The following is a 13,721-nucleotide window of genomic DNA, read 5'->3' on the forward strand; positions in this document are numbered from 1 at the left end:
AATCTACTACTTACCAAAGAAATCTATTCTACTTGGAATAGCCCTACCTATTATTAGATTTTCCTTTATATCACATGCAAAATTGCCTTTTTGGCAATTTCTAACTTTGATATAAGTCCTGCACTTTGAGATCAAGGAGAACAAGTCTAAATTCTCTCCTGATAGTCTTTCAGACACTTTAAAATAGCAATCAAGTCTTCTCTTCTCCCATTTAAATATCCTCCAGTAACTCCTTAAAAAGTATAATTATAAGGTCCTTCAATATACCAGTTGCCCTCTTCTAAACACTTTCAGTACATCAGCATTCTTGCTAAAATGTGATACTCAGGATTATCCTAGAACTGGAAGTGCTAGCCACATCCTACAACCTAAAATTTCACAAGGTTTTTAAATTTCCCAAAAACACAATTGACTCACTGAACTCACTAAAACACTCAAATCCTTTTTAAATGTATGGCTATGTAATTAAATCTCCACAATCTGATAACTTTTATGGCTGATTTTTTTTTAAACTTCAAGCTTATGTATCCTTGTTAAATTTCATTTCTCAAAGATATGGCTCAATGTTCTGTCAAAATCTTTTTGGATCCCTAGTCTGTTATCAAACATATTAGTTATTCTCTTATTTTTTATTATCTATAAATTTGATAAGCATTCTACTTTTAACCAAATAGTTCATCAAAATGTTAAATAGTACCAGATCAAAAACAGATCCCTGGGGTAATCTGTTAAACAGAAACTTCCCAAGACAGCATAAAATTATTAATGAATACTCTTTTAGGCTGACCATCCAATCATTCATTATACAATTAACTGTACCATCATCTGTTCCACAGGTATTTATCTTGTCAATCAGATCAGAATAACAGATTGTCAAATGTTTTGGTAGACTATCTACAACATTCTCTTGACCTTAATTAATTAGTCTTCTTAAAAAGGGGGGTGGGGTGGGGATAATTTCATGGTGGAAAGTTTCAACTGTCTTCAACTGCTCTGAAAAAAGTTATGGATACTGCTACTACATTTTAATTTTTCATTTAAATTTTTCTCATTATTTGAATATATGGGAAAAACTACTAAGAAAAGGGAATGTATTTTAGGATAAGAGTTTTTCAATCCATTAATAATTAATATGATCAATAATTTCTAAACTGACATCTATTTGAAAATTTCAAGAGGATGGAAAGAAATCCAACAATTCTATCAATGGTAATGAACTATGAAGCACTCTCCAGACATCATTTCTAACTGTTTCACCACCCCTTCTACACATCCCAAAAAATCTGGAACCATGAACTATGATCAAATCGACATCATTGCTCCCAGATGAAAATATTCAAATACCTCACCATAAGTGATAACATACATATGCATGTATGTATTGTTTAATTTTACAGCCCAAGTATTACTTCCAAAGCACCAGGGAGCCATTATCAGCTCTTGGAAAGAAGGAGCAGAGCAAATGCAAAAGTATTTGTCTCTGGTAGTTAGGAGAGTCTGGCAAACTGTAAGCACTCAATATAATTCCTACTCATTCATTCAGGTGTCAAATTTAGGAAATCGATGAAGGAGTAAGTAAACGTACTAAAAGGCATTTATAAAGTGAAAACAAAACTTATGAAGAAAGGTTATTTCCTCAACAGTAAGCAAACAGATTTGAGCTTTTAAAAAAAAAATTCAGATCCTACTCTAAATAACATATGCCCACTTAATACTCTGAATGGAGTCAAACTTCTCATTAAAGGATACGAAAAGCGATCATTCCATGTTGCTCTTTCAACGTAATCCAACATGACAACAGCTTTGATTGTCGTTAAGAGTTTGTTCCATGTTTCATCAAAATCCACTACTCTTGGTTTCAGGGACATTGTGGGAGCTGAATGTTAAAATCTGTTAAAAGAATAAATAACATTGTTAGAATCTACCTCATTGCTTTGGTATTAAAAAAAAACTCAGTCAACTTTGTAGTTGTGCAAATCCTTCTAAATGAATTTTTTTAGCCTTCAGGACACCTTGTCATTTAAGCTTCATTTTAAACTTCACACCTTCAATTCAAATGACTTATCTTCTGGTAAGTATTTTCAGGTCAAGGAATTTCCTATATAAAGTTCATAAAGTTCACACTCCTTAAATATGAGCCTTTATAATGTTATGCTTTCGGTACAAATATTTACTATGAAGAGTATAATATATTGGTTAAAGAAATTTTCTCAATAGGAATTCCCTGTGGCAATGATAATCAGTTTTGAAAGTGATATTTTACATACCAATTTTATCAAATTCGTTGTTATCTACAATTTTTTAAAATTTTAAGGGAGGTTCCAGAAAACACAAAGCTCAACAGAGGACAAATTATATCAAAGGGGAAAACAAATTTATTTCCTCTCCAAAAAAAAAAGTTCATAGGCATATATATATATATGTAAAATTATTCTGTAAATATTTCTATCATTTCTTTCTCTGCATAGAGAGTCTTTCTTCATATATACTTTACAGGTAATTGCGGTATTTATAACAGATAAAATAATTTATTCAAAGTCCCTCTTAAAACAATATTGCCGTTTCTGCATACAATATTCTCTTGCCTTTGTTCACTTCATCCTTCACCATTCCATAGAAGTCTCTCCATGCCCCGCAAGCCCACCACTTTCCACAACATAGTAGCATTCCCTCACAAGCACACTAAACCTGTTCAATCAATCATATCTAGGGCAGGAGGGGGGAAGGGAAAAGAAATTTACAAGATAATTTTGTAGTATATTTGAAAAGAATATTAGAAAAGACTTATACATGGTAGCTTTGAAGTTTCATAAGAAACTTTTTTGTTGTACCGGTACAGAAATGCTTGTTTTACTCTATAAATTAAATAAATAAAAACTAAAAAAAAAAAGAAGTGCTTAAATGTTATGAGAGAATAGTAACTTTATGCCTTAACAATATTTTTCATTTCAATTATCCAAAAAGAAATTGTGCTAGATTAAAAAACAATAACTAAACAGCATGACATATTAAAGCACAGGCAAGAGAGCCTAAGACCTTGGAGGAATAAACGTCCCAGTGGGATGTCCCAAAAAAAACAACCCAAAGCAGGTGTCCCAATAATACTCAAAAGCTCAGGAAGCACCCCAAAACTAGGCACAGGCTGGAGAAATAAGTAAACAGAGAAAAAAGAGGAACACCATTGAGAAATTCTTTGTCTATGATCCCAAGAAGGATCAAAATACTCGATATGAAGATGAGGAAGTACAAGCTCCTGCATCTAAAGACTCCAAAAAAAAAAAAAAAAACAGAAGTTGGGCTCAGGCTATGACAGAGCTCAAAAATGATTTTGAAAATCAAGTAAGGGGGCGGCTAGGTGGCGTAGTGGATAAAGCACGGGCCCTGGAGTCAGGAGTACCTGGGTTCAAATACGGTCTCAGACACTTACTAATTACCTAGCTGTGTGGCCTTGGGCAAGCCACTTAACCCCATTTGCCTTGCAAAAACAAAAAAAAAAAAAATCAAGTAAGGAAGATAGAAGAAAAATTGGGAAAAGAAATGAGATGCAGGAAAAATATGTAAAAGAAGTCAGCAGCTTAGACAAGGAGATCCAAAAAAATGCTGAAGAAAATAACATGTTAAAAACCAGCATAAGTCAAATGGCTAAAACAGTCCAAAAAGTTATTGAGAAGAATGCTTTAAAAAGCACAATTGGCCAGATGGAAAAGGAGATAAGAAAGCTATCTGAAGAAAACAAATCCTTCAGATATAGAATGGAGGAAGCTGATGACTTTATGAGAAGTAAGAAAAAATACTTCAACACCAAAAGAATGAAAAATTAGAAGAAAATGTAAAACATCTCATTGAAAAAACAACTGGGGGGGGGGGGGGGTTGGAGCACGCCCTATCCCCAAGAAAAATCTCAGGCCAAGATGGTGGAGAGAAGACAGGCAGTGTGTTAAGTGCTCCCTGTGTCTCCTCAAAAAAAAACATGAAAAAAATCTCTAAATAGAAACTCGATCAACAAAACCCAGAAAAAAGAAGCTAGGAGAACACCTACTAACAAGGTCTGTCTCAGGGGACTTGTGGATGAACTGAGAGAGAAGACCAGAGAATCAGTGCAGGGACAGCAAGGGTGGGGTAAGCCAGAGGACCAGCATCAGCCTCAGAGACCTTGGAGAGAGGCATTAGTCTCAGAGACTATGGTGAGAGACAGGTTGAGGACCAACTTTTTAGTCAGAGGAAAGGAGGTCTACAGCCTGGAAATCCAGTTCAGTGCAGGACCTGAACTCCATACTTTTGGAGCATTCTTCCAGGAACAAATGGTAGCTGGCCCCTCATCCCAACCCCTCAAGCACAGGTTGTCAACTAAGGAGTCCACTCAGCTCAAAAGGGAGATTGGCTTCCAGCCCATTGTTCAAGGTCAACTCACACCCTATTGCCTCCTCCCTCCCTCCAGGATTGGAAGAGGGCTTCAATCAATCCAGATAAAGCAACCAGTGACCCCGACTAGTCCACCCTTGGAATTACTAAACCAAGTGAACAAAGTCTCTAGGATCTTCAAAAACAAACCTCTGAGGGGCAGTGGTGCAGTGGATAGAGCACCCACCTTGGAGTCAGGAGTACCTGAGTTCAAATCTGGCCTCAGACACTTAATAATTACCTAGCTGTGTGGCCTTGGGCAAGCCACTTAACCCCCACTGCCAAGCAAAAAAAAAAAAAAAAAAGCAAACCTCTGAGAACCAGTCCTCCCAACACAATAATCTAGAAAAATGAAGAAAAACCAACAAAGAGGGGGAGAGAAATACTTAGAAGAAATAGATTCTAACCCAGAGAGATCTAGCACTGCTGAGAATATGGACTGATCTCCAGCCCAGAAAGACTTCCTTGAAGAAATCAGGAAGGAATTTAAAAATCAATTGGAAAAGTTGGGAAAAGAAACTCTAGACATTGCAACAAGAAAACAAAACATTGGAAAATACAAGTGGAAAAATACAAAAGAAAATAATTCAAATCCTCAATTGGGCAAATGCAGAAAAAAAATAACTCAAACCATCAATTGGGCAAATGCAAAACTACTTCAAAAATAGAATTGACCAATTGGAAAAGAAGTTGCAAAAGATAAATGAAGGAAATTCTTCTCTAAAAAAAAAAGAATGGAATCTGTGGAAACTAATGACTTCATGAGACAACAAGATTCTGTTAAACAAAACCAAAACATCGAAAAAATAAAGGAAAATGTAAAACACCTCATTAGCAAAACCACTGACCCAAGAAGGGATCAATAAGGGACAACCTGAGAATTATAGGACTTCCTGAAAACACTGAAGAGGAAAAAGAGCCTGGACTTAATATTACAAGATTCAGTGATGGAAAACTGCCCTGATATCATGGAACCAGAGGGCAAAAATAGTTATTGAAAAAATACACTGATCCCCTTTGGAAAGAGATCCTAAAATAAAAACACCAAGAAATGTTGTGGCCAAATTCCAGAACTATCAGATAAAAGAGAATCCCCTGAGGAAAAGTGTATTCTTTTTTTATGTCCATTCAGTTCTCTGCAGATAGCAATCCTATCTAGTTTATTTAAGATCTTATTCACCGCCTTGATTTCTTTATTTTTTGGATAAATTAATCTAATTCTGTGAGTGAAAGTTTAAAGTCTCCCTCTCATAGTATTGCTATCTGTTTCAACCTGTAATTCATTTAAGTTTTCCTTTAAAAATTTACATGCAATTACATTTGATCCATATAGGTTTAATACTGGTATTGTTTCACCATCTATGGAATCTTTTATTATAATGTAGTTTCCTTGTTTATCTTATCTCTTTTAATTAAATCTATTTTTAGCTTTCACTTTGTCTGATATTATGATTACTACCCCCTGCTTTTTTTACATCAATTAAAGCATAATAAATCTACATCAACTATTTAAAAAATAAAATAAAAACAATACCACCTTAAAAGAGGGGACAATAAGGAGATGGGAGGATGGAGGAGATTGAATGGAGTAAATCTCATTACATCAAGAGGTACAAAAGACCCACTGTAATAGAGGGGAAGTGGAGGGGGGTGAAACCCACCTGAAGAATCTTCATCTCATCAGACTTCGCTTAAAGTTAACATAAGTTAAGAAACTTATCTTACCTTTCAAGTATTAAAAGGGGAGGGGGGATGGGAAGGGGAGAAAAGGGGGAACTAACAGCAGGAAGGGAAGGAGGAAGAGGAAAAGGGAAAAGGGGAGGAGGTTGATATGAGGGCAAACACACTGAAGTATTCAGAAACAAAATACTAGGGAATATGGATAAAGGGGAAAAAGGGGGAAAAATACAGAGGGAAGATACCATGGAGGGCAATAAAGAGTTAGTAATTATAAATATGAATGTGAATGGGATGAACTCTCCCTTAGCATAAGAGTGTAGCAGAGTGTATTAAAAATCAGAATCCTACAATATGCTACTTACAAGAAACTCATTTGAAGCAGAGAGATACATATAGAATAAAAGTAAAAGGTTGGAGCAAAATATATTTTGCTTTAGCTGAACCGAAAAAAGCTGGGGTTGCAATCCTTATCTCAAAGCTGCTGCAAAAATAAATAGCATTGGGGCAGCTAGGTGGCGCAGTGAATAGAGCACCAGCCCTGGAGTCAGGAGTACCTGGGTTCAAATCTGGCCTCAGACACTTGGTAATTACCTAGCCGTGTGGCCTTGGGCAAGCCACTTAACCCCATTTGCCTTACAAAAAAACCCAAACAAATATATAGTGTTAAAAGAGATAAGGAAGGACTCTAGATTGTCCTAAAAAGTACCATAGACAATAAAGTGATTTCAATACTAAATATGTATGCACCTAATGGTATAGCATCCAAAATCTTACAGGAGAAATTGAAAGAGCTACAGGAAGACATAGACTGTAAAACTCTACTAGTGGGAATGGCTTAACAAACTGTGGTATATGTATACCATGGAACACTACTGTTCTATTAGAAACCAGGAGAGATGGGAATTTAAGGAAACATGGAAGGATTTGCATGAACTGATGCTGAGCGAGATGAGCAGAATCAGAGAAACGTTGTACACCCTGATGGTGGCATGGGGGTGATGATCAACCTTGATGGACTTGCTCATTCCATCAGTGCAACAATCAGGGACAATTTAGGGTTGTATCCAGAGAAAGAATTATGGAGTTTAAACAAAGAGCAAAGACTATTATTACCTTTAATTTAGAAATTTAAAAAAACCACTATCTTATTGTGTAATTTTGCTTTCTCTTATACTTTATTTTTCCTCCTTAAGGATATGATTTCTCTCTCATCACATTCTACTTAGATCCATGTACACTATGGAAACAATGTAAAGACTAACAGACTGCCTTTTGTGGGGGGGGGAGCAAGATTAAGGGAAAAATTGTAAAACTCAAAATAAATAAAATCTTAAAAAAAACTGATCTGGGAAAACAGATTCAGAAAAATAATTTAAAATTATTGGGATACCTGAAAGTCATGATCAGGAAAAGGAGACTTGAACTCATTTTTAAAGGAATCCTACAGGAAAACTGCCCTGATATCCTAGAAGCAGAGGACAAAATAGAAATTGAGAGAATCCACCGATCTCCCCCTGGAAGAGATCCAAAAGAAACAACCCCCAGGAATATTATAGTGTCTTCCAGAACTCCCAAGTCAAAGAGAAAATATTATAAGCAGCTAGAAGGACACAATTCAAATATTGTGGTGCTGCAATCAGGATTACACAGGACTTAGCAAAAACCACATTAAAGGCTCACAGAGCTTGGAAATATAATATTCCGGAAGACAAAAGAGCTTAGAATGCCACCAAGAATCAACTACCCAGCAAAACGGAACATCCTCTTCCAGGGGAAAGATGGACTTTCAATGAATTTCAAATGTTCCTGTTGAAACAACCAGAGCTGAGCAGAAGGTTTGATCTTCAAATACAGGACTCAGGTGAAGCATAGAGAGCAGAGGAGAAGGGTAAAATATGAGGGACTTAATGATGATGAACTGCATGTATTCCTGCATGGAAAAATGATACTGATAATACTCATATGAAACTTCTCATTTAATAGAGCGGGTAGAAGGAGCTTTTATAGATAAAGCACAGGACAGAGCTGAATTTAAAGATATAAAATATTGTAACAATGGAGTCAATGGCTAAAAGGGAAATGCACTGGGAGTAAGAGAAAAGAGAGGTAGAATAGGCTAAGGTATTTCATATAAAAGATTTTTTTTTTGACAATGAGCTTTTGTTGGGCGGCTAGGTTACACAGTAGATAGAGCACCGGCCCTGGAGTCAGGAGGAACTGAGTTCAAATCCAGCCTCAGACACTTAATAATTACCTAGCTGTGTGGGCTTGGGCAAGCCACTTAACCCCATTGCCTTGCAAAAACCTAAAAAAAAAAAAATGAGTTTTTTCAATGATATGGAAGGAGGGAAGAAGAGGGGGAATGAGAGAACCTTCACTCTCATCTGAAATGGCTTAGAAAGGAAACAGCATGTACACTCAATAGGGTATAGACATCTAGAGTAAAAAGGAGAGAAGGGGGAAAGGGGGAAGGAGAGGGGTGTCAATGATAGATGAGAGGGTAGATCACAGGAAAGAATAGTCAGATATAACACATTTTCTTTTGCAAGGAGCTGGGATTGGGTGGCCTGTCCGGGGCCCTGTGTTATCAGTCCACTGTGCCACTCAGCTACTCTACAGCACATTTTAGAAAAGGGACAGAGTGAAAGGAAAGTGAAAATATAATATATGGTGAAGCAGAGGACTGGATAGAGGGAATTACAATCAGCAACAGCAACAATGGAAAAATATGGAAGTAACTTTTATGATGGACTTGTCCCACCCAAGATAGAGCTCTTGGTTCTGATGGTATCAGAACACAGACTGAAACACATTTTTTTCTCTTTCCTTTATTTCTCATGAGGGTCTATATTTTTGGGGGGGAGAGGGAGTATTATGTTTACTCTTAAACAAGAATATTTTAGGGGGCAGCTAGGTGACACAGTGGATAGAGCACCAGCCCTGGAGTCAGGAGACCTCAGTTCAAATCCAGCCTCAGACACTTAATAAATTACCTAGCTATGTGGCCTTGGGCAAGCCACTTAAACCCATTTACCTCGCAAAAACCTAAAAAAAAAAAAATTTAATAATGAATAAATAAAAATATCAACTTGTACAAAAATATTCATAGCAGTGCTGCTTATGGTGGCAAAGAATTGGAAATTAAATAAATGTCCTTCAATTGGGGCATGACTTAACAAAATGTGGTGTATGTATGCCATGGAACACTATTGTTCTATTAGAAGTCAGGAGGGATGGGAATTCAGGGAGGCCTGGAAAGATTTGCATGGACTGATGCTGAGCGAGATGAGCAGAACCAGAGGTACATTGTGCACCCTAGCAGCAGCATGGGGGTGATGACCAACCTTGATGGACTTGCTCATTCCATTAATGCAACAATCAGGCACAATACTTTATTTTTCTTCCTTAAGGATATGATTTCTCTCTCATCACATTCAACTTGGATCAATGTATATTATGAAAATAATGTGGGGACTAGCAGATTGCCTTTGGTGGGGGGGTGGGGGGGAAGGAAGCAAGATTAGGGGAAAAATTATAGAAAATTAAAAAAGCAATAATTAAGCAGCCTATGGTTTCAAGTTTTTTTTTCTTTTGCTTTTGGTTTAGAAGCGATAATCACTGACACTGGGAATTCCAAGTAAAAAAACTTCAACCAAAATGAGCTTCCTAGGAGCGATGAGTCAGAGGGACTTTCCCCAGGCTCACAGAGCCAATAAGCGTCAGAAATAGGACTTGAATCCAGGTAATTCCTCTTTCCTAGACAGACTCTTGGACACTAGATGGCCCAGGGAAATAGAACACTAGCCTAGAGTCAGGAAGATACCAATCTTCCTGAGTTCTGGCCTCAGACACTACTAGCAGTGTCAACCTGGGCAAGTCACTTTATCCTGTTTGTTGCTGCTTTCCCATCTAAACAATAAGCTGGAGAAGAAAATGGCAAATCACTTCAATATCTCTGTCAAAAGAACTTCAAATGGGTTCACAAAGAGGCTAAAATGACTCATCTGCCACAAACTGCCAGCCTCTTTAACTACTAGGATATGCTACTGTCATGTACCACCCAGAAAAAAACAAAGTGGGGGAGGTGGGCATAAAAGCAGTATTCCAACCAATACACATTTCTCTTATCATTCTAGTCACAATAAAGTAACAATTTTTAAAAAATCTTTAATGATTGATAAAGCATTCTTTTCAATAAGCATGAATATCACATACTCTTCACTGGTAAAAACGTTCATTTGACTAAACTCCTACACTTTTAACCAGAACTAAAAACCCAATTCAAGACAATCTGAGTAAAAATAAAATTAAATAATCAGGTGACTTGATATTGCAGGGAGGAAGAGAAAGAAGGAAAGAGGAAAATGTGGAACTCAAAAGCTTATAAAAAAGAATGTTGAAAACTATCTTTGCATGTAATTGAAAAATAAAGTAAAATAGTATTAAAAAATAAAAGTAAAAATTATTATTTTTCTATTGCTCTAAATAATTGCCCATTAGAGAAATGCAAATTAAAGCATCTCTGAGGTACCACCTTGTTACCCAAAGGGTAACAAAAATGTGCATACCCTTTGATTCAGCAATACCACTACTGGGTCTATACTCTGAAGAGATTATGAAAAAGGGTAAAAACATCACTTGTACAAAAATATTCATAGCAGACCTGTTTTGGTGGCAAAGAACTGGAAATTAAGTGAATATCCTTCAATTGGGGAATGGCTTAGCAAACTGTGGTTTATGTATGATTTCTCAACACATTCAACTTAGATCAATGTATAGCATGGAAACAATGTAAAAACTAACAGACTTCCTTCTCTGGGGGGGGGGGTAGGGGGAAGGAAGTGAGATTAGGAGGAAAATTGTAAAATTCAAAAATAAATTAAAAGTTTTTAAAAAATCTATCTAAAGTTGAGAAGCATCTGTTGTCAGTTCCTACAGTAAACAGTTGTCTTATTGGGTCAAATTTCAAAGTGTGTTTAATGACTGGGAAAATAAGCTATAAAATGGTGAAAAAGTGAAAATACTCAGCTTACATAATCAAGCATGTCACTCAAGTATTGTCTCCCACTGACTAAGTGGCAAACTGTAAAGAGATGAATTACTTGCATTTATATTTTAATTAACAGTCAAATCGAAAAGTAATATTCACTCTACTAGATAACTCATATAACTTTTTTAATTATTACTTTGTGTGATGGTAAAAATAATCATTTAAATTCCTTTTTAGATGCCTATATCTTAAGTTTGGCTGTTTTCTAACAAAAATGATTAAATCTGCACAGTAGATAGAGCACTGGTCCTGGAATCAGAAGTACCTGAGTTCAAATGGGGCCTCAGACACTAAATAATTACCTAGCTGTGTGGCCTTGGGCAAGCCACTTAAACCCATTTGCCTTGCAAAACAAAAGCAAAAAACAAAAAAAAAAAACCTTAAAAAAAAAAAAGATTAAATCTGAGGTAAGAAGCACAATAGTGCTCAATTTTTATCCATAACTCCAGTTGCCACTTGATATTGTTGAACATTTCAAAAAAAATAATAATTAGAAACTCTAAATTCATCAAGCAATTCACAAAAAAAATTTTATAAGCATTATCTTATTATGCAATTTTGCTATCTTTTATAATTTTATTTTATTTTTCCTTAAGGATATCTCTCTCAACACATTCAACTTAGATCAATATATAGCATGGAAACAATGTAAAGACTAACAGACTGCCTGGGGTGGGGGTGGGGGGGATGAGAGAAGCAAGATTAGGGGAAAGACTGTAAAATTCAAAAATAAATTAATCAATAATTTTTTAAAAAAAGAGAGAAATCCAATCCTTCTTAATCCCTTCCCCAGTTTAAATGGAGAAAAAAATCTCCAAAGATTTTTAAAAACACTGAATTCAATGAATAAAAAAATTTTCTGAATTAAAAAGAAAACAAAACCATTTTATATTCTTCAATGAAAGAAACCTTTTCTGGAGTAAAATTATTTACAAATGGTTTGCAAATGTTAGCTTTTGACACTGTTGATCAATGTAATCAATCTTTTTTCCTTCTACTTCTCTTAGAGGATAGGATAACCCAGGTACCAATCATGATTCTCTTTTCTTCCATAGGAAATTCAACCATGAAATCAATTATCATTTCTATGGAAATGAAAGGATGCATTCCTAGAACAAGCTGTCTTTTTTAGTGTGTACAGACAAGCCCAGATCTCTTCCAAGTGATTTTTGATGTAAACATCACATCATCCACAAAGACAAAAAACAGTCATAATCTGCCTCCTTATTCCTATTCTTCTGAAACTGAACAATTTCTTCAGCATGACAATCACTTTCGTAGAAGTACATGTATGTTGTTAATGCAATAATATTTCTAAATTTATTTATTTAAAGCAATGGGATTATGTGACTTGCCCAAGGTCACACAGCTAGGCAATTAAACATCTGAGGCTGGATTTGAACTCAGGTCCTCCTGACTCCAGGGCCGGTGCTCTATCCACTGTGCCACCTAGCTGCCCCTTAATGCAATATTAAAATGTTAAAACTCTAGATGATCATCTTAAGGTTAGTAAATTAAGAAGTAAAAGATAAAATGTTATCCAGTTCCAAAGATTGATTTTAAATTGGAATGGTAGTGCTCTATATTTTGACATTCTATTTATAGAAAGCTAATTCACAAAACAAGCAGTTAATGCAGTTATGATGCAAAGAAACAAATGATTTTTTTTGTAGATTTATTTTATAAATTTATAAAGACAACTCCTCAATTTTAAAAATAAAACCCAAAACAATCTAGATTTTAATTGATTTCTATATTACTTTAATAGTAAAAACTTTTAATGATTATTCATTTTAATTGAAAGGACTTAAACATCCTACAGAAGTATTAATTTTATTATCTGGGATAGAGTATTAATGGATAATGAGTTGTCCCCAGAGTTGAAAAGGAAGAAGAAAGTTGGTTTAACTGCCTTCAGGAAATTTCAAGACTGCTTTACTGACCCCAATTTCTTTAGAAAGTAAAAGTCTACCTTTTCAAATCCAAGATTTCATTAGCATTTATATGACAGTGAGACATGGAATACAACTATCTTGGAAAAACTAAAAATTGTTATCACAATGAGAGCAAAGAGGATATACATGGTAGTGTAAATAAGCTATAACATAACCAACAAGGAAATCTGAATAGCTATAAAAAAAGAAAGCATACTCTAGGAAAAGATACATTGGTCATATGACATGAATCAGGAATGACAAATAGATATTAAAAATGGTCCAATGGTACCCTAACATCAGGATAAAATGAAGAAGGCCTCGAGAATGTGGTGGTGAATCCTTTTGACATGTTTTTAAGACATAAGAGTAATGCAAGATGGAGCATGGACAGAATGTTATCTCCTTCATGGAAAGGAATTCTCAAATCAATAAGATTACCCATCCATTTGAGTATAATCTACAATTTAATAATAAAACAAAAAGATCTGCCATTCAAGAAATATTTTTACTTTAAATGAATCATTTATTCAACATTTGAAGATTAGAATTCAAATTCACTTTTGGAGGGCAACTTAGCATTCCTAAAATCAACAATAGGTTATAATCACATCAATCCTGTGTCCACCTGACCTGAACTCCCTCATTTCTATTCA

General features: G+C 35.4%; 1 protein-coding gene across 4 annotated transcripts in view; it reads right to left on the reverse strand.

Annotated features, from left to right (window-relative positions):
- Positions 1-13,721, reverse strand: part of CUL2 (cullin 2) — a 190,413-nt gene that overhangs the window by 88,481 nt on the left and 88,211 nt on the right. For all 4 annotated transcript variants that reach the window (XM_074193162.1, XM_074193161.1, XM_074193164.1 and 1 more), the window contains exon 2: positions 1,750-1,890. In XM_074193162.1, the coding sequence (XP_074049263.1) occupies positions 1,750-1,868 (119 nt within the window). In that variant the 5' untranslated portion in view covers positions 1,869-1,890. The remainder of the gene's footprint in view (positions 1-1,749; positions 1,891-13,721) is intronic.

The sequence above is a fragment of the Macrotis lagotis genome, chromosome 7 (genome assembly GCF_037893015.1).
Source record: "Macrotis lagotis isolate mMagLag1 chromosome 7, bilby.v1.9.chrom.fasta, whole genome shotgun sequence".
Classification (NCBI taxonomy): domain Eukaryota; kingdom Metazoa; phylum Chordata; class Mammalia; order Peramelemorphia; family Peramelidae; genus Macrotis; species Macrotis lagotis.